The sequence below is a fragment of the Embiotoca jacksoni genome, unplaced genomic scaffold, assembly GCF_022577435.1.
Source record: "Embiotoca jacksoni isolate LCO1_2020_lvr unplaced genomic scaffold, fEmbJac1.0.p SCAF_17, whole genome shotgun sequence".
NCBI lineage: Eukaryota > Metazoa > Chordata > Actinopteri > Embiotocidae > Embiotoca > Embiotoca jacksoni.
In genome coordinates, this window is record NW_027185307.1 from 4,824,627 (window position 1) to 4,846,700 (window position 22,074).

At 43.8% G+C, this 22,074-nt stretch overlaps 1 protein-coding gene across 1 annotated transcript in view; it reads left to right on the top strand.

The window, feature by feature from the left end:
• Positions 1 to 22,074, top strand: part of mkxa (mohawk homeobox a) — a 29,278-nt gene that overhangs the window by 3,879 nt on the left and 3,325 nt on the right. Inside the window, exons 3-5 of the mRNA XM_069151320.1 lie at positions 110 to 269; positions 2,911 to 3,064; positions 6,335 to 6,760. Coding sequence (XP_069007421.1) covers positions 110 to 269; positions 2,911 to 3,064; positions 6,335 to 6,760 — 740 coding nt within the window. The remainder of the gene's footprint in view (positions 1 to 109; positions 270 to 2,910; positions 3,065 to 6,334; positions 6,761 to 22,074) is intronic.

Genomic DNA, 22,074 nt, shown 5'->3' on the forward strand with positions numbered 1-22,074 from the left:
AAATCTATCCCGTAATTCCCTTTTACATGGATTGTCCAGGTTTTATGTGTCCATTCACACACTACCCTGTCATAAGAGCGCGTAGCATACTCTACCTGTTTCTCCACAGAGGTCGTCCCAGCGGCGGGAAAGTGCGACACAAGCGCCAGGCCCTGCAGGACATGGCGCGGCCGCTCAAGCAGTGGCTCTACAAGCACAGAGACAACCCGTACCCCACCAAGACGGAGAAGATCCTCCTGGCACTCGGCTCGCAAATGACCCTGGTCCAGGTGAGCCCGCTTTAGAGCAGCAGAGAAAACATGAAGCTGCGAGAGTGAGAAGAGTGAGGTGTTCGCTATTCGTGCAGACGTGAGTGTGATCAGAGACGGCTGGCGTTGAGTTCAAAAGTGAAATTTTATTTCTGCGGTTGAGAGTTGAAAGAAGCTGGATTTGAACTTGCATTTGCAATTAAGAGGCAGCGAGTAGAACATGTTTTTACATCTTGATATGTTTATTTAAACATATAACACCCATGCAGTGTTGAATATTGCTGTTTCTACTTTCTTCCAAATGCTGCAGTTGGCAGTTATGAGCACTCTTTTTAATTTCACAGTCATGTTACGATTTTTTGGCATTATGGAGGTCAGTGGTTTCTCACCTTCAGGACTTATGACCTGTCTCAAAAAAACAGTCTGCTGTTTCAGTCAAAAAGGGATTTACTCATTTAATTTGAATACGAACATGTTAAACTACTCTGTATTTCAAAAGAAATTAGAAAAATACTTTAAAAAAAAATATCAACCTCTGATGTTGTATTTAAGAATGCAGGTGTTGTATTTGCTTCACGTTGTATTGCACCCTCTGCTGATGACACACAAGAGTACAGTGGACGACTTGACTTCAGCGTCTGACAAACTGACCTCTGAGAGGAAAACCCGGTGGTGAATATGAGTGTGTTCTGCGTCTGGCACGTGCAGCTGTGTATGTACAGTATCATCTGGCTGACAAGGTCACTGATACGGCCTCAGAAAGTCTGCGGCGGCTGTTTCAGGCCGCCGGCCACGACGCTTAATCTGGTTCTCATTTTGGGGGCCTGATGGAGCTGTTTGTTTTGGTGAGGGCGAGCAGAGTGCGCAGGAATGCTTTGTGTTGGATACCGGGATGCTGTGCTGCGAACACACACACGCACAAGCTCACACACACACACGCTCACACACGCATACGTTTAAGCTGACACCCAAATACCAGCACTGGTGTCTAAGGTCAGTGGAAGATTACGTGTTAGTGAGAACAGATGAATTATGATCACATGCATGAAGGAGGTCTGAATTTATTCTTAATGGCCTTTGATCTTGTTCATAAAATGTGTATGGCTTTAGAAGATACAGTAAGTCGGCTAATCAAACAGCAGATCAACAGTAATTATCTGCAGAAAGTCACATATCAAGTAAAATATCTTCACATTTATTGTTTCTATTTTCTGCTGTATTGTTTCCCGTATGCTGCTTTTCTCAGTATTTTACTTTCGTAAAGGACAAAAACATTTAATATTTTGGAGTTTGGACAGACAAAACAAGTATTTCAAAAACAGTTCTGGGACAATCTGATATTTTCTGACATTTTATAGACTAAACAATAAAACAATTTTCAGAAAATAATCAACAAAATATGCGATGTACAAAATAACAGCTAACTGTGGCCCTCCCTGTGTGGCACTCTTTTCTTTTCCTGTCCACTGACTGAAGCTCAGAACAACCCAGTTCTTCCACTGTTCGGTCCAGACCAACCACCGTCGCTGCTGCCAGTAAAGTAGTAACGCATCACTTCCTGTGCATTTTTCCCTGGAAACACCCACCTGGCACCAGGTGTTCAAAGCAACTAAATCTGTCATGTTTCAGCACAGCAGCCCATTTTTTTCCATGTAAACGTTGTGAATTATTTCTTCAAAGTTTGTGCTAATAGTCCGGTGCCATCTCTCCATCGCCGTGCCTGCGATGCCGTCTCCTCTACGGTACATACGGTACAGACAGGCCACGGATCAAGGAGCTGGTTTGGCTCCCGGGTCCCCTGCCTCCTTTAAAAAAAAAAAATCAAAAAAAAATCTCTCTCTGGGTGTCATCTGAGCAGGCGTGCCATCTTTTCTCTCCTCCGGTCCTCATTAGCGGTCCGTCTCACGCCTCGCCTCCGTCTCACCCTAACCTTCCAGCCGAGCCACATGTGCTCGATGCCGCCTTCCCCCTGGTGTGCCACAGCGCTGGGCCCGAGACAAAGGGATGTGGGATGGTCTTAGTTAACGAGAAACGTGATACTGAAAGAGAGGATCAGAAAAATAAGTACTCTAGCATAAGGACCCTGTCCCAGCCCCTTCATAAGCTGCTTGAAATCTATTGAGCATGAAAAGTTATTCTAGTATAACATCTAATGGTCTCCCTTCCCAGTGAAAGGAAGAGCGCCGGCTCAAGTGTCTTTTTTATTGCATCTTGAAGACAGTGTTGGAAAAAATGTATTATTGGAGGGAGTCTGTGTGAGTCCAGAATAAGCACACGGGACGCACATCTCGGTCGGAACATTCGTTAATGAAACGTTGCGTTCGCTGGCGTCCGGCGTTCGCAGGGTGTTAAATGTTTCTGCACGGCGTTGACGCAGAAAAGATGCATGCTGAGGTGTCTCTGCGGAGCGTCTGGGATGTTTCTTAAAGCTCAGTTTCAGAGAGCTGCTCTGCAACCTGACTCTGTTTCTTGTCTTTCGCCTCGGTCTCTCTTGGTTTTTCTGAAGGAGACTGATGGCAGGCAGAGCGCAGACGTTTTCATAGAGGATAGACTTTGTTTTGCAATGGATGTGGAGGAGTTTGGAATCAAAACAATGACATATGCTTCTATTTGCTGTGTGTTCCCACTTCCTTCTTTTTCTCTTCTCCCTCTTTTCTCTCAGGTGTCCAACTGGTTCGCCAATGCCAGGAGGCGACTGAAGAACACGGTGAGGCAGCCAGACCTGAGCTGGGCCCTCAGGATCAAACTCTACAACAAATATGTTCAGGGCAACGCGGAGAGGCTGAGCGTCAGCAGCGATGACAGCTGCTCAGAAGGTACGGACAGGATTTCATACCGAGAGCCTCAGACCGTCTGGTAAAGAACTAATATCTTGCAAGGTGTACATGCAATAACTATAAAATGAAGATTCAGGGCAACACCAAGCAACAATCATGCAAAATGCAACAACTATTTCAACTGAAAATAACTTACTAATATGTGTAATTCTGATCCAAAATATCAAAACTTATCTGCTTCTTGTTAAACCTGAAGGACTGACAGTTCTAATCTGCTGCATTCTTCTTTATAATACTCATTTAGATGGTTTTCCACCAATTCCGTCACTTGTTGGTCCTTCAACTTTCAACTTTCAACTTTAAAGCAACCCCCCCCCCCCCCCACACACACACACACACTAGGTGGCTCTTTCTCTCCTGAAAAGAGGCTTTGTATACTTTATAATAATCTCACAAACAACCATCAGCTCCAAACTCTACAGCTCACTGTGGCTCCACTCACTGCAGTTTAATACAGGAATATTGATTCAGAACTGCAAACTGTGATCTTGTAGAGGAGCCCTGAGTCAAAATATAGAAGTAAAACGTTCACTACTTCAGTTGATGGTGTCTTTACATGATACGTATTCCTACATACGTTAGTATTAGTAGTTCTGTGCACACTTCGGTAAACTTACCAGCAATTACTTTAATATCTGTGTCAAATTCTGAGTACTGATTAGGATCTGGATCTCTTGGGAAATATAATGAAACTATACTTTTAGCTGTATATATAAAACACAGATAGCAGGTTAGTGTGGTTCACATGATGTGCATTAATTCAGCAAAGCATTGGAGAGAGAAGGCATTTCCTCACACTACTACTAAATAATACCACAAAATGCTATAAAACAATACGACAAAAAGCGAGTGATTATTTAGCAGAGGTCTGATTTAGTCTGCGACCTTTGACCTCTTCTGAGGAAATCTGTGGTTATTCTCTTCTGTTGAAAGTTACTCCAGATGTAAGCGTGTCCTTGAATCTATATGTCAAATGTAAAAAGCATTTCATCAGTGCGACTGGCGGGGTTTAAACAGGTATAATGTACATTAAAGGACGTGGAAAACTTTTCCGTTTGCGAAAGAGCTCAGTCTATCAGTGAGACGGACAAGCACTTCAAAGACATTACAGCTGCTCAGACGTTTGGTATACGTTACTCACACACTCTGCTCTGAACCTGAGGAACTCTGTACATAATGACTGGGGAAATTTTATGACATCACACTTCTTGTGTCCCCAAAATTTAAATATAGTATCGGGACATGAAACGGGGCCAAAGGCCAGATCATCGCCCGCTGTGTTCGTCCCAAAGCGGGCTGACGCTATGCAGAACCATGTTCTGGGTGTATATAAATGGCGAGTGTGTGAACCAGCCAAGAGACGGGGAGGCCGGCGGGCGGCGGCACGCTGTCATTAGGACACCCCGCTGAGCCAACCTCTGCCTCCCAGCCTACAATTGGAAATGAGTAGCTCTGAGTCAGCCGTGTACTTACTGCAAACACATGCACCCCTGCTGATTCTCAGGGAAGAGACTGCATTTTGACAGCGCTGAAAACACGGTCAGGAAACGTAATAAAATAAAACGTAAATGCTCGTGCAGTGAAAGGATGAACAGAAAGAAAGAGCGCTGTGGTGTCGGTGATCTCTAATTAAACTTTTGAGGAGGAGAGGCTGAGCGTGCGGCTCACACAGGAATGTGTGCACGGCGTTTGCATTGTGTCTGCCACAGGCCACTGTACCACCGGAGGCTCTGTATATCTCCCTGACTCTTCTCGCTGTCACATTATGGTTATGAAGCTGTCCGCAGCCTGCTCCCACTTTCTGACCCATGCGCTAAAAGGCCCTCCATTATGTTTTTAAGCCTGTGCTTTTGTTCCAGGGACTATTTATGGGGCCACATCTGACCCCACTGACTCAGTGTACATTCCTCTTACTGTCCTAAAATGGTCCAACTTGTTTTGTAGCTACAGTAGCACCTCCAAGAGAGAAAAGGCTGTCGTGGAGGAGGGAGAAGTTTTACTTACAAAGTTGGCAGACTGAGTTGTGAAAGGACAGTGTCATGGGATGAAAAGTGACAGCTCAGATTTATTCTTGTTTGTGTGGTGTCAGAGGAGATGCTGAGTTCTTCCTCAGACAGCGCGGGAGAAGGAGAGCAGCTGCCTCCATGTGTTTCTGATATGTGGGAGCTATAATTTTAATTTGGCCCAGGCTGAATCAAATGTCCAACCTGCCCAAATTACAAAATTACAGTCTTGGCAGGGCCGGTATCTCAAATGAACTTCTCCCTGATTTCCCTCCTGCCAGAGGATATCTGGTTTTTCAGTGTTTCTTTCATCAGGTGGGACCGTGCTTTAATTCAATCTCTTCAGCCGCACAGCACCCTGGAAATTATTTATTTCTGCAGGGGAACGGAGGGGCAATGTGCTTTTGATGGAGAGGAAATCGACTACCATCCGTTATGGTTTGGTAATGCGTCTTAAGTCCCGGCTGGGCTTTTTGCTCTTGAGCTGCTGCCAACAGGAGGGCAGGAGTGCCAGGTTGAAATCTCCCCGCTCTGCTATTTGGATTCAAGATTAGCTCAAAATAACCAGACTATGACTCAGGAGGGGATGAACCAAGTGATAAAATGATTTAAACCAGAGAAATGTGTTTCTATGCACACTGACTCTACATGGATTTATTTTTGGATGACTATAAATGAAAACTAATTGACCTTAATGTATTGGCTGAGTTACAGATGCGGAGGAAGCAAATGGGATGTCTAAAACACTCTGACATTAATTGGTGATACATTACTCTCTTTTACTCATAAATTGTACATGTCATCATTGTGAGATTATGTGCAGTAAATGTACAAATAATGATATATACAAATTTGTATTCAGTATTATAAGAATTTAAACATTTTAATGGAGTTTTTACTGTTTGCTGAGACATACATAAAATAAATGTCAAAAATGTGAAAATATAACAGTTATTAAAAATGAAAACATCCGACCATCTACAAAAAAATGACACGTGATTTGACATATTGATTATGTTGTTGTGATTACAACTGGAGGAGGAGGTGTCTGCATTTCTTGATTTTCAGGATTACCGAATTAAATATGCAAATATATACACATTATGAATATATATGTGTTATGTGTAGTGTTTTCAAATTTTTAAGAGGAACATAAGTACATAGAGAGTATGAATGTGTAGTAAAGATGCCCCTTGCTCCTCCATCTAAAAGACTCTTTTTGTGATTTTGCCTTTTGTTGGCGCAGATGGAGACAATCCTCAGAGGACACAGAGCGGCCCTGAGGAGCTCAACAAGCCCATGTACCAGAGCGTCATCAAGAAGGAGGGCTCCTCCATGGTGGGAATGGCCATGGGTATGGGCATGGGCATGGGCATGGGCATGGGTATGGGTATGGGTATGGGCATGGGCATGGGTATGGGAATGGGCGCCGGGCTGCGTTCGGCCGCTGAAGCCGCCTCACTAGCCGAGGACTACGTGTCTCCGCCCAAGTACAAGAGCAGCCTGCTGCACCGCTACCTGAACGACTCCCTGCGCCACGTCATGGTGGCCAACGCCGTCATGGACGCCCGCAAGAGGAACCACTCCGGCTCCTTCAGCTCCAACGAGTACGACGACGAGCTGCTCTCGCCGTCCTCCTCGGAGGCAGAGGCGAACTTTGTTTATCGGGCTGGTAAGGAGCCACATTTCTTGCATTCTTTCCCTTCGAGATTCTCCCTCACACACACACACACACACACACGACATCCTTCACTTTTGTTCTTTTTTTTGTCCCCCTCCATCTGCACATTTAGTTTTAATTCCTGCAGCCATTATTTCCAACTGTCTGCCTCTCTGCCCGTCTCCCTACTTCTATCTATATCTGTACTGTCTGTGTGCTGCATCACACGCTCTTCAGCTGTCAGTCAGCGAGACCTTTGTGTTACTGAGTGTGATTCTCGTGACTTGTGAGGGCCCGAGCTGTGTTTTACTAGATTTAAGCAAAGTCCAGTGTGTTTACAGTACTAACACACACACACACACACACACACACACACACACGCACGTGTTTGTACATCCACAGCACAGGAGCCCATGTACTGTCACTTCACTCCCACACACACAAACACACACAAAGCACCCTGGCTGTCTTTCACCTCCTCCCGCCAAGTGGAGATGGAATTCCCCCCTCAGCTCTCTGACCGGCTCTGACGGGCCAGACACAACAAGGCCATGTGGAACAGGCTCACTCTCAGACTACTGTTTGGCATGTCTTTGATCCTGCCATGAGGTCCTGCTGGGAGAGCAGGGGCAAGGCACACAGGCTGCACGTGTGTCTGTGTGTGTGAGGCGTAAAAGCAATTCCTGTTTTTAGACTGTGATTTGAAACTATAAGTAAAAAAAAAAAAAAAAAAAGGTCTCATCTCTTGGACACAAAAACGTTCCGTATCCAGCAAAGGCACCATCACCTTAAAAGGTTGATGCCAGATTTACTCCACGTCACTGCTGCTAATGTCTTTACGGTCAGTAGAGTCGACGGTATCTGGATTCATTTTCCTCCCTTCAGAGGAAGACTCTTGCTGCCGTTAATTTTCTACAGAATGAAAACACCTTCAAGGGCGAAATGAAGTCTCTCTTCGGTCGCAGCTTCCATTTTATTCTCTTTTTCTGTGCCTAGTTTAGTGTTTTCATTCTGGTCTGCAATATGTTCCACTCTGGGACTGTGTTTTGGCACAACATGGCATTGAATGGAATTTCTCCACAAGGAAATAATCCTTTAAAAATGTCGCCTTAAAGGCTTTACTTTCACGTGTTTTTATTCAGGGTATTTTTTTTTGTTGGACATTCAACTTTGTAATTTCTTTAAATATAGTTCAAACAAACTTAAAATAAAAATAAATAAATCAGACAAAGTGCAAGGCTGAAATAAATGATACTGATAAACAACATTTAGGTTTTTAGTGGAGTCACTAATCTTATATGATTTGATACAAATTTATGTGTTTTGCTTTCATTTCAAGTTCAACTTGAAATTTCTCCTTTTCTTCCAGTCTTATCAAATCAAGTTTATAAAAACATTATTAGTATATCTGCAGACATCCCAGCATGCATTGTTTGAAAGCTCTGACTCTCCAAAGACCTCCTGTTCTGTGCAGTTTAAAGAAAGCATGCCCAGTGGAAATGACATGAACTCGTGAGTCGACTTTGACCTAATTACTAAAGTTGAGATCCGTTCACTCTTTTTGAAGCCAGCTTTAAGGAAACTTGCCTTTTTAACCCCTCTAGTGTCGAAACTGCGATGTGATGGATGCTGATGTTCCCCTGAACATGAATTTAGTCTCACGTCCTCGCAGATCACAAACCTCTGTTCGCTCTCACAGCACTTCAGCTAGCAGCTCGTCTGAGCTGCGAACAATCAAGGTCAGATCTGTCTTCTTCAGTCGGGAACACTGAGCCTTTGTTCAGGCTGACTTCATAACCAATAGTTATGTTTTCACTTTCTGCTGAGCGTGGATGGGACCCGCAGGGGCCGGATTTGAAGGTGTAGCTGGTGGAGTGACGGAGGAGGACGGCGTTTTTTGTGGAGGGAAGAGAAGAGCGGGTTTTATTGTGTCTCGTATGGACAAATGTGTTTCATATTATCTGAGCGTGAAGCAGCCTGTGTGTGTGCGTGTGTGTGTGTGTGTGCGCGCAGGTCTAGTATGAAATGCATCAGCGACTGCGACGGGTACAATCCTCGTGATCGAAAAGCTTAAAACCCTGTGACCTCAACGAACGTCAGGCTTTTTCACAGCGAAGCACCTGCTGAGCCTCACAGATGGTGAATGAAAGAAAGAGATGGATGGACCAAGTGAGACTTATAACTCCCCCTCTAACAGACTTTAATAAGAGAAATCCTAAAAAAAAAAAAAGAAGGATTAATTCACCCGGCTGACCGGCTGTTTTTAATAGAGAGTAACTATTTTATCTCTATGGTTAATATAATTCCTTGGCGTTGACGTGTCCCTCTTGGATTTCTCGGGTCTCTGGCACCTTTACAGAAGTGTTACTCTGTTACATGCAAGAGAGGCTTTTTGAGTCCGCACACGGAAAGTTGTCAAAGGGCGGTGTTGACTCATGGGATGGAACACCTGCTGGGGCCCTCCGATGCGATCGCCCGCTCGAAGATACGCAACAAAGAAATGTCGACAAAATGAAATTTTAATTCCGCATCTGATCTCGCCGACGCACACAGAGCAAATGAACGAGTAGAGAGAGAAATCATTTTAAGCCCAGGTTTGCATCATTTCCTCTGCAGGTTTTTTCTCCTGCGGGCTGCACATTCCAGATATTTCTGTAGCGAACACATTCCTCCTTTACAAATAGTTTTATTGTGTTTTTAGAATACGAGAAAAACATTTCCCCGAGTAGCATATTTCACATAAATCTGTGCTTATATCAGTTATGCAGAGGAGCAGAAAAAGACGGAATAAATCAGATTTAAGCTCTCTGGATGTTCCCCCACTTTTTTTTTTGTGACAATGACAAAATGTCTGACATTTTCAGTCGGAGGGGAGGAAAAGAATTTCAACTTGAAAGAAAGAAAGAGCTCAAACACAAAATGGTATCTCTTCTGGCACATTCTTCTGCTGAATTCCAGCTTGTACAACAATTGTGATTGGTCGAAGCGAAAGTGGCGTGCCTGGCAACCGTCGCTCCATTGGCCGAACGTGCGTTGACGGGCCAGTTGGTTGTTGTGGCCGCAGCCAGAGCCCCTGTGACTACAGAGGGCAGTCAGACGTGGCAGGAGATGGAGAGTGTAGATTTACCCCAGTGGAAAACTAAACTTCTGCAGGCAGGCACACACACACACACACACACACACACACACACACACACACACACACACGCTCATGTACAATTCACAGGCCTCATACAAGCACATGCACACACACGTCCAGTACAAACACAGCACACGCATGCACGCACGCACGCACACACACGCACACACGCACACACACACGCACACACACACACACACACACACACACACACACACACACACACACACACACACACACACACACGCTGCAGTCTAAAGCCTGTGGGGAATTTAATTGAACACAAGGAGCAATAGAATTCCATCACACATGCCAGGGGTTTCATGCCAAATTACCCTTTAATGGGATATTAAATGGCAGGAATCTGGCTGAATGTTTTTCTTCTTGCTCTGTACCAGATTTCGCCCCGTCCGATATCATATAGATCACTATACGCCAAATAACTCCCAACGTTTCTGCGGACGGAGACTGCGAGATCTCGGTCAGACATTTTACACGAGATTGACAGTGGTGCATTTTCTCAGGTTCTCTCCTTCATGGACTCTGGTTACAGCTGCGTACAGTAGCCTGGTGGTGAATGTCGAGTGCCTGCCAGCGTATTGATGTGGAAAATCACCAATAACTGGAGGCAAGTCAGTGGTCAACAGCTAGTTTCCAGTAATTAACCTGTTTAAAAAAAAACGTGCATTTATTAAATTAAGGCATCTTTTCAGATATATTTCTAATATATTCTGATGTGTTGCAGGTCATGTTTGCTTTCTCAGTGAGCATAACATTTGCTAACACTGAATACAAAAAGTTCAGGTCATTACATTTGATCATGAACGTTTTCCCACATTTGCACTGGAGTTGATAGCTGTTGAGATATTTCAATCTCAACTAAAGTGGTAGACTGACACCTCGAGCCATGGCAGAAAAAAATAAAATCATTTTAGAAGAAAGATTTTTCGTTTTTCTGTCCACTGTTTGTGCGCCACACATGAAGTAACAAGAGTCTAAAGAGATAGTAGCAGCTTATAGTCAGGGCAGTGCTAATTAAATCAGCACGCTGATTAGCTGAAGCTTACTGTCGCCACATGCAGTACAGCCAACAAGCTGCTCGCGAACATTTGCTGATTAGCACTTAACACAAAGAGTAGCTGAGGCTGAGGGGAATGTCATTAGTTCTGCATCCGTCTGTTCATTAAGATAGACTGTGTATGAAAGTGGACTTATAAATTCGGGTCTGAAATGTGAGGCCAATGCGGGAGTGCCATTAGGTGTAATAAGACCAAGGACTAGGAGTTGGCTCTAAAAAAGACTCCCATTCAACCTCCCTCATAAAATGCAATGTCAACACATTATTTTCACGTCATGATTGTGTCGTTCGCTAAAGCCAATACTTATTAGTTTTCTGTCGGTCCATCTGAAAAAAAAATCCCATCATTAATAAGATATTAGGCGTCAAAAAGCGATATGTTTGGGGGGTGCCTGTTTGATTGACGGGCCTGTGGGGCAGTCAGGTTTCTGCTATAGTCGGGCGGGCATAGCGTCTTTGGGTTCCCAATCAGATCGAGTCAGATTCACCGTTCACTCTTTCCCAGCTCGTCAAATAGCTCCATAAAACAAAGATGGTGACGGCCAAAAAGCCGAAGCTTCAGAATGGCAGTTCACAAACTAATGGGTGACGTCAGGGTTGGTTGCGGCTTGTTCATAAACCAAGTTAAGGATCACCAAAGAAGTTCTTCCTGAGGGGGACATGAATGTCTGGCTTGACTAAGAATAGGATATACTGTATATGTTGAAACTTGCCAAAATGGCCTAATTATATATTTTTCTCCATCACGTCTAGTATTTATTACATTTCCTATTAACAAATATATGAATCAAAGGATTTTGGCCACACAGAGAAACAAACTATTTTACGGCATTCAAGTGACTTATTCCTAAATCAGGTGCTGTTTAACACATAGGTTTCTTAGAAATCCCTGCAATGAAAACAACGGCATTTGAAGGCAGCCGCTGAGATCCTGAGGGCCTTTCAAATTAGGTCACAGCGAGTGCCAGACAGTTATTGAATCCTGGAGAGTTCAGGGGCTCTTAAAGAGCTCTGGAGTCGTCCAGGTGAATGGAAGGAAAATCTTCTTAATGTGGAAAAAAAATACGGGTGTTTGGATTTCTTGTCTTCAGGTAGAAAAGTAGACGGATGTGATGGTCACCGAAGATAAAAAGAGATTCCTATCATGGCTGTTTTAATATTTTTGACTAACAAGATATACTTAACTGGATTTCCTTTGCCGTTAATGTCTTTCTTGTTTTCTCTCCAAAGAGAAGCCCGACTGGGATGATTTATACAGCAGTGTTGTTGAGGGACGGTGGCTGATGTGTCAGATTTAAGACTCTGATGTCTCGCTCGCTGACTGATGAGCGGTGGCGTGATTTACTGTCGGCAGCAGAGCAAAAGGAAAGACAATGCTCGACACCGGGCCGCTGGATGACAATGAGCCGCTCCCGGACAGTGATGGATGTGAACTCCTTGTCTCAGGAATCCAGAGATGTGGATAGACTGGCTACAATTTGCTCTTTCCACAGTTTCATTGGAAAGGAGAAGGGGGGAAGATGGAGAGGAGACGGGGTTCGGGACGTTGTTCCAAGGCAGCAGCGTTTGCCAACACTCACTGGGCTCAGGTTGGACTTCAGAAATCAGCGTGGAAGGGATGAGAGGCGGGAAAGGAGGGAGGCACTTGTTCCATCCAGATCAAGAGTTGAATTTCTCGAGCAGTTGCCTGTTGGGAGAAGAAAGACAGCGTGGTGGCAGTGAGAGCGTGGTTGGAAGAAATGAATGTGTGTGTGTGTGTGTGTGTGTGTGTGTGCTCTTGAATTTCTTCTCAAAAAGATATGAAGACCATGAAAATCCACCGAAGGGAGGACAGCTGGCCAGCTCCTCTGTTTTAGGAGCAGGACTTGGATTTAGGGGGATTGGGTGAGACTGAAAATTAAACAAGAGTGAAAGTAAAGTTCATCCAAATTACCAAACATATCTTTATATTTGCACTTACCACTGCTGACATCTGGCCATGCAGATACTTTATGATCATAATAATGCCTCTAAAGCTTCTGACAGCGCAGTGGAGATGATTTGAATTATTTTTGTGCTCCTCAGAGCAGTGAAAAATCTCATCGGACCATTTCCAGCAACTTCAACCTCACAACAAAGAAACTCAATGCCAGAGTTTAAGACATTTGATCATCACTCCCCAATATCAGAGCCTATAGACACCAAACTCTAATATCTTCTGGAACACACATGAAACAAACGATTTTGTAAACTGAAGAGAAGTCAGCAGACTATGCTTAATACATTGTAATTATATACAGCATGAACATACTTTATTGCAGTAACTTATATATGGTTATCAAACAGATGTGACATGGAGGCAGGATGTTTGATAGTTTTTTGTCCACACAAACATCAGTGCACTGAGAAAGTGAACTTTACTGGAGATTTGATCATTATAATAACATAAAAAACACTAATGGGATCATTTCTAAATTATTCCAAGTATTTTTTTCTGCATCATGTTGTGTAAAAATGGTTTTTATATCGGCGCATATCAGCCAACATGCTGATACTGACATATCAGTGATGGGCCAATAAAATCGTCCGGCTGAGGTCAGGCTCCAAAATATTATATGTTAATGATTACTATAAGTCATTTTAAAAGTTCTGAGTGTTTCCCTTTTTTGTTTAAAAGTAAATTCGCTTACATTTTTGTCAAAAAAAACACACGTAGAGCTGACTTGGATAAGATTGCATGCGAGTGCACATTTCCATACATATTTAACAGAGTTCTCATTAGTGGAATGGATTTAGATGTTTGATGCTTATTCCTTCTATCTAACATGTGCATTTAAATGTTGCCTCTTCTTTATGAGGTGAAAAGTTAGTAAAAAAAAAATCCTCCCAAATGTACAGTAACTGTCTATAAGACAGCAGATGGCGAACGGTGTGTGGACTGTCCATAGTAACAGGGACCTTTGTAGATGCTTTTATTGGAAGACATTTTTACAAAGACAAGTCAATAACACTTGTTCAGACTTGGATTTAAGCTCATGTGTGGACAAGGATCAGGTGTGTGAGTAATATTGTTCCTACGTTTGTTTGGTGCAAACCTAAATTACAAACATATTTTCTCCTGAAATCAGCAGCAGTGTAAAGGCTTATGTCGAGTACAATTCAACCAGAAGTTCAGGTCCTTTACCATCAGCTAAAAAAATGTGTTTCTCCGAAAGAGAAAAAGATTTGTTTGTCACGTGTTTGTTAGTCCCTCAGCTGTTTTCTGGAAGGAGCACCAGAGAAAAACATCCCCAAATTCAGCCAGTAACACTTGTAAAACTGTGAGGTCAGAATGAACAACCTCAGACTCTATAGACCAGAGAGACCAGAGACTAGAGACGTTCAAAATACAATAAATCTCCTGGTCGTTATCTCCTAGTGGGAGTGAGATTTGAAAAACTCCAGGAAAATGTCACACTTTTACCTCCTAAAATCGTAAATCAGAGAATAAAAATGAAAACAAAGAATTGGTGACACTGATGTTATTGAACCTGTTGTAAAACTTCTCAACTGCAACTCTAAAAAATGTTATCCGAAGAAATGCTACATCCACTTGATCTCTTTAGCGAATGCTCCATACGTTCTGATCCTGGTTCAGGGACCTCCAGGGTGGCAGCGTTTAGGTGAGATTAAAGACTAAGTTCATTTCATATCTTATTGCTCATCATATGATGATTTAAGGGTTACACTTAGTTAAATGTCTTGCTCCGATTTCCACTGAATGGATGATAAAAAAAACATTATTTATTAGCAGTCAAATTTGATATTAAAGCATGTATCTTCCTGGCAAGTGTTCCTCCTCTGCAGCTGCAGTTTAAGTCCTTGAACTGTGGCTCGACAGACAATTTGACAAAGTTACTGACTAGATTACATCAACATACTATGAAGCGAGGTCTTCTGTGATGTATTTGAAGGGCTGTGAAGTGTCCTTCAGGGTGTGGCCGGTCCGACGGTGGGAACGACTCGGAGCTGGCAGAGGGAGGTGTAATCCTGGCATTAGGGTGTGGTGCAGAGTCGAATGGAAAGGTGGATAAAAAGACAGAGCGAGAGAAAGAGGAAGCTCTGTCATTGGAAGACGGGATGTTGGCCTGAGACCACTAAACAGAGGCTGGGTGTGAGGCGAGCAGAGAAGGCAGCAGCAGACGGAGACAGTGTTCATCCTAGCCATCACCGTCCTGCGGAGAAGTGTTAACAGACAAACACGAGCGCAGACTCTGTTTATATGCAGCTTCATAGCATAGAAGTGGGAGAGTGTGGAAAAATAAGCCCTCTCAAACTGATCGGTTTTAAATCCACGGCACGCCAAGGTTTTCTGGGATGGACACACACACACACACACACACACACACACACACACACACACACACACACACACACACACACACACAGAGAGAGAGAGTCAGGTCATCAGATTCAGAAAACACAGCTGCCTGCCTAGTCAGGGAAACTGAGCCGCACTGCCCTGGTCCGTATAAAACACAAATTGCTTCCATTTTAAAAAGCGAGCCGTGTCTAGAACAATAGGCTGCCATCGTGTTCCCACGGGATGGAGGAGAGCTGAGGGAGGTTTAATGAGAGAGAGTGGAGGTGTGACCCAGCGAGGACACGGAGCACGCACACGCAGAAATCCCCCGAAGAGTGTGAGAGGGCACTTCAACTACCACTGTGGGGAATTGCAACATAATGATGCAGTGAGTGCAGCACAAACATATCATTTGGCCTCCAGCTCCTGAAAAAAGGCTATTTCTGTACACATGTAAACACTTAAAAATCTGAATAATGTTTACTTGTGGTTCCTGCTTTTTTTTTCTTTTTTCTTTTTTTACTTCCTAATGTGTGTGTTTTGTGGACCACAAACAACAGTCGCTCAGGATGACTGAGAAGCCTGTGATGAAAGCGTCCGGTGGAGGGCGGTCCGCCATGTTTTGTCTCTTTTGTACCTGTTGTGTCAAAGCGGTGATAACAGGCTCATCTGTTCATCATCAGCGAGGCTGTCATGAAGTCACCGCTTGAATCATGAGCTCTGTGATCCTCCGATACTATCGCTGTCTGCTTTTCAATCTTCCTGTGATGATCATCTGTTGTCACGCCAACTCCCGATCCCGCCTTAATGACGAGCCAGTTGGTTCCTCTTCTGTGTTTGTCCATGACGCCGTGGCCGTCCACCCACACGGAGAGGACACTCGCCATGACAACGTATTTACTTCTCCGTCGAGACGCTCTTCTCATTTTGGCTGATTTACGTGGGGCCCTGATTACACTCTGTTTACTGGCACTCGTAAACACAATGACAACCTGGCAGTGTTTAAACATCTGAAACGCTGTTATTATTTCTCCATCTAGCGAGAAGACACAAAGGCAATCCTCAGTGCTGGATGTTGGTTATCTGCCCCGACCGCAGCCACACCAGCGTGTCATCTGCCGGGCAGACACAGGAAAAAAAACAAAAAAAACACAGCTCAGAAAAAGCAGTGCAGCGGATGGGAGAGTCATTATTGGGCAGCGGCTCAGTATCCGTCTGGCTGTGTCACTGCATGTATGTTCTATTTGATAGTCGAAGAGCTAATTATTCAATTTTTTTTTTTTAGTGATGAAAGTGTTGTCAAGGCAAACAGAGTTTTGTAATTAAAATCACGCCATATGTGATATCTTTGGCTAACTGACGTCTTTTCAATACCAGCAGCGACACAAAGAGGGAGAGAGATGGCTGGGAGGGGAAATGTAAAAGTAGCATTGGCAGAACACAAGGCAGCCGAGTGCCAAGGCATCTCTAACTTCATTTACAGACTCTTCTTGACATTATAAAAAGCTCGGATCATTAGAGGAATATATAAAAGATAGATCTTAAAAGCCAAAATAGTGAGTGTCTCACCTCGTGGCTCAAATCAAAGACAGCATCAGTAGACGTAGCAGCCCGAAGGGTTTCTCTTTTCTCAACGAAAAAGACTGGGCTGAAAGTTAATCAAACCAAAGTGGTCACATGTCTGGATAATTAGTAATTTGAACGTGACGCTCTGTCTCATGGCGGCTTGCAAAGCGATCCACTTTCTATCCAGCGCAGCCTCGTGACTCACCTGTGCTGACAGTAACTGCTGACTCATCCTCAGACCTCCGCCGGCTGCCTGAGACTTCAAACAGGCTGAGCACCGCCACGATGACGTGTTCTCATCCTGACCTGGACTGTAGCCGCACAGGTCAGCGGCGAGCAGATTGTCTAAACCTGCAACACCACTCCGATTCTCATCTGGTGCTTTAGAGGGAATCAGCTGAGCTCATTTCCTCACTTCACCAATTCAGGTTTTGGATTTGTCAGCGTGTGTCCAACTTCATCGGCCTTCATCCACTCGAGCAATAATCTTCTCACTGTGGTCAAAGTAAACTCAGTGGTTACCTCAGTGATATAAAACTTTCTACAACCACTTCCTAATAAGACTTTCTTCATGAAGGGTTTATTCGTTAAAAGTAACAGATTTAAATTATTAACAGATCATTTAGTTATTTCAGTCATTTTTCAATGGAACTTTCCAGTTGCCAGGTTTCTGAGTGATTGTTAATGGCTCCCCAGCTACAGAGATTTTTCACAATCTGGCAACCTAAAAGTTTATTTTTACTAGTAATGCATCTCTTTAATTCTAAATAAAGTTGAGTTTTACTTTAAAACATTTTTTTTGGTGTAATTTCCGGATGAAATAACGCAACTGGAGGTTCTCTGACTACGTTTTTCTGGAGCTTTCAGATGCAAGAGCTGGTGCAGCTGTTTTTTTTGTCAGCTCGCCCGGTCTGCTTGCTTCCAACAGTTATGCTAAGCTGGGCTAACAGACTCCCAGTTTGAGCTACATGCAAACAGTATCTTCTATAATTAAAGCATTTCCCTCAAAAAGTCCCACTATTCCTTTCAAATCCATCTTATCTGTTCTGTTTTTTGACATTTGTTGTTTTCTACTGAATACGTTAAAGCCGTTAAAGATATATTTTTGGCAACGTGCAATTTTTGGTGACTAAGAATTGACGCTTAGTCACTTTGGATTAGACCACATGCTAAACGTCTGAAACGTAAATGTCATAAAACAGCAGTCTCTCTGTGTCTGTGTATGCGTGTTTGTGTGTTTATTTGTCTGCCTAATTCAGCCCAGCCCATGGTTTGTGCACCAAGACCTGCCTTGTTTATTGTTGTGTGTTGCTAACAACAGCACCAGATGGTAATGATGATGGCCGACCACTCTCCTCCGCAGTCGTCTTAACAGGTGAAACCTCATTCCCTCTCTAATTTGTCAGCCTCCGCTTGTTTTCCCTCATTTTTACAAAGTTTTGTGAAAGCTCGGTTTTTTGTTTTTTTGGTTTTTTTTTGCTCTCTCCCTCCATCGCGCCACCGTGATGTTAAAGAGAGTTCGTATTTTTGGACTTCCAGCACGACGCCAGAAACCATCAGACTTCTGAGCTTTCCCCTCCGGCGGTCCGTTAAACCCGACTGTCAGTGAAGCCCAAAGGCAACAGCAGAGTTGACCGAGTGTTCAGTAGCAAAGTAGTAAAGCAAAAAAAAAAAAAAGGAGAAAAAACAAGGAATAAAGAATGAGAAAATAATAAAAAAAAAAAAAAAGGTCTTCGTGATTTATCGCCGATTTATTGAGTCTTTGGCACTCTTCTTGTTTTAAAAAATTTTGAGTTTTAGATGTTTTAGGCAAAGGGCTTTGGAAATTGAGTTTTTGTAAGCAGTGGTGCATTTCCAGATTCTGGGGTCCGGGGTTCCCGAGGGCCGGGGCCGGGACAAAACACTGTTTCGTATGTTGTGAAGGGAGCATCAGGACAGTGGCTGCCTCACACACACTGGAAACACTTTCATCTGCGGATGGAAAGACTCACACGCTGCAATTCTCCGCACACAAACACACACTTTCTTCTGCATGCTGTTTGTCTTTGATGTCGCTGCTGTTGACCTTCTCGCTGCTGTCACCAGCCAATCTTTACACCGAGCAGTAAACACTGAGCTAATATATCTCCGGGGGGGGGGACATAAACAACACATGAAAACGGTGTAATTTGACTGTAATTACAGTGCTGTGATTGTGGAGAATGGTGCATATTTTTGAATCAGGACTCTGCTTTGGAGCACTGGCAACAATCAAGGAAGGAGATGGAGATAGAGAGGATTCAAGTATCTACTTGATACTCAGTTAAAGATGCTGTCTGTAACCTATTACATTTAAAACATTCAAAAATGAACTTATCCACAGAATCTGAACAAAATGCATCGTTGAACTCATCAAAGACGTCTTATGTATTGTAATGGAGAGACATTTACTGAAGTTAGTATGCTAACCAGCTAGCCCCACCCATCCTGCCCTGTGATACGAATTTGTACCACCAGATGGGACAGTGAGTCACTGCAACATCCAGTGTGTCCTCAGTCCGACAGGAGAGGAAGAAGATAAACATATTCTAACTTCATGTTATGGCTGAAACTTTTGGCAAAACAAGAATTAACATTAGCATTGCTTTCCGCTGCTGGAGACATCCTGCCGAGTTTAAAGTTTGATGCTGAACTCACGACTCCGTTAATGCCAACGGCGGCTACGTAGCAGTAACGTATAGAAGCAGCTAACAGTATCTTCTGACCATCGAAAAATGACACTCAGGGTCCGTTTTATCCCAGCTGATGAATTCAAGGCTGAAGTTTTTCACATAGTACTCCTCTGTGTAACGTTACTGACATGGACTCTGTTTACCGGCACTCGTAAACACGATATGTTTAGTTTGCTGTTTGTTCGGAGCGTCTCAGAGCAGTTATAATATCTGTATGATATGTAGGAATCTACAGTGCAGCTAAATACCACACAAACTGAGCCGAAACACTTTCTGAATAGCATTGGCACAGGTTCTTCCGATGCTGTTTTCTTGCGGCTATGGTCTGGCTAAAAATGGAGATAAACAAACTATTATGAAAACTAAAGGCTTCAAAATCTAACTTCTAACTAACGGTCGGACAAGAATATGTGAATTCTACCAAACTGCAGAAACTCTGAGAGCCGGTGTTACACTGAAATCTGTCCCTCTTCAAAGTTTGTAACCTGCTCAGATATTCTTGTCCTCACTCCTCATGCCGAAGCCTAACCGCAGTGTCGGTCACAGAATGTGATGGGTCACAGGTCAGTGTAACACTAGTTGACTCACTGTCAACCTCTAACGCACAAAGTGGTATTAAAAGATGGGATTTCATTCGGACAAATTACACCTGGAAAGCAATTAAGTTTGAAAAATGGCTAAAAAAAAAAACAACAGAGAAGGATTAATAATTGGAGACGAAGACGAGATGGATAATATCAGAGGCTTTGAAAAATGTATTCTTGACGTAGCAGCGAGTCGCCCTTCATTAAAACAGACGGGAAACATAGCATTTGTTTTGGCTGGGGAGCATGAGGCCTCAAGTACCTGGATCAGGGGGTATTACAGCAAATCACTGCAGCAAGAGGTGAACAGTTGGAGGACACAGGACGAGGGACCTAAGGAATATCAATAAAGGAAAGGGGACTCGCTGATGGAGCAAGATAAAGGCCGAGAGAAAGATAGGACAGCAGGGAGTTGTGGCCAGACGAGTATGTGAGGATTTTGTTGGAACACTTTGACGCACTAAAACCTAAAATCTTCTCCTGTGGTTTGTACCTCTGGGTTATCATGTCCTCATCTCCCTCTCACACGTGCACACACACACACACACACACACACACACACACACATTCCCTCTCTTCTTCCGTCTAAGAATAATCAACACAAGAAAATTGCAGTGGTTGAAGTCTCATGAACTCTCTCTCTGTGGAGTACACCTATTACAGAAGGAACGGGAAAACTACAGGAAATTTTATAATCGGGCCCACATTAGCCCGAGGCCTCGCACACCCGGTGCTGTCAGCATGTGTCCCGCTACATGGGAACAGTTCTGGAAAACGGGGGAAGGAGTTCGGAACAATTAGGCGCTTATGGCAGCTTGCAAAAGCCTGAGCACTGGATCCAGATATTTGGAAAATCTGTGGATGGGTTTGGTGAGGTTAGAGGTGACAAAGCAGAACGGTTAAACCTTGCGTGTTCTTCCTCCAACGCCGGAGGAGTTTGGAGTCTTGGCTCTCGGTCTCTGTGGCTGTCTTTTCACAACGCGAAACCCAGAACACGGTGTCCTCGTGCAACCTTTTCCAGTCCTTTCTTGTAATCATGGGAATGAAAGTGCAAAGGGTGCAGATTTTCATTAGCAGAAGGGAACATTCAGGATTGTTTTGCAGTGACGGTGGAGCAAAGAAGGGCCTCGTTTTAACAGGAGCTCGGATCTAGACATTTGATTTACCGGAAAATGTGATGTAGGGGGGTTGAAGAGTCGGGTGTCCCTGGGTGATGTGGTGGGATATGTAGGCAGTTGTTGAGCAAAGGACCAAGGTGAGACGAACCCTTTGGTACCTTTGGACTAAAATGAAATTGACCCTTCTTTGAGCATTCCTTCGTCGTCCGCTCATCTCTACCTGGTCATGACCGAACTTCTTAAAAGCTCACAGGGCCTTAGCTGTGTGTTTAGCTAACTTAAAGAGAGCATCTGGAGGCTGCACGGCTTGAAAATCCAGATGCTCTGCTCTCCTTTAATGCCTCATGTAACGCCAAGCCTGTGTCATCATATTCACTGCTGGGCAAAACTCACCTATAGTGCTAGACCCAAGACACAAGACAGGTCCAGCGCGAACACACACATCAATGAACCTAAACACACACACACACACACATCAATGAACCTAAACACACACACACACACACACACACACACACACACACACACACACACACACACACACAGACACAGACACATCAATGAACCTAAACCTAAACCTAAAAAATTTCCCCTCGGGGATTAATAAAGTAAATACCTACCTACCTACCTAAACACACACACACACACACACACACACACACACACACACACACACACACACACACACACGCACACACACACACACACACACACAGTCAGTGATCAGCATGCTGAAGTAAACACACTGGTTGCCCTGAAGAGAAGTTTGGTTTCATTGTTTAATGACTTTGCTATTCCCCGCTAATGTT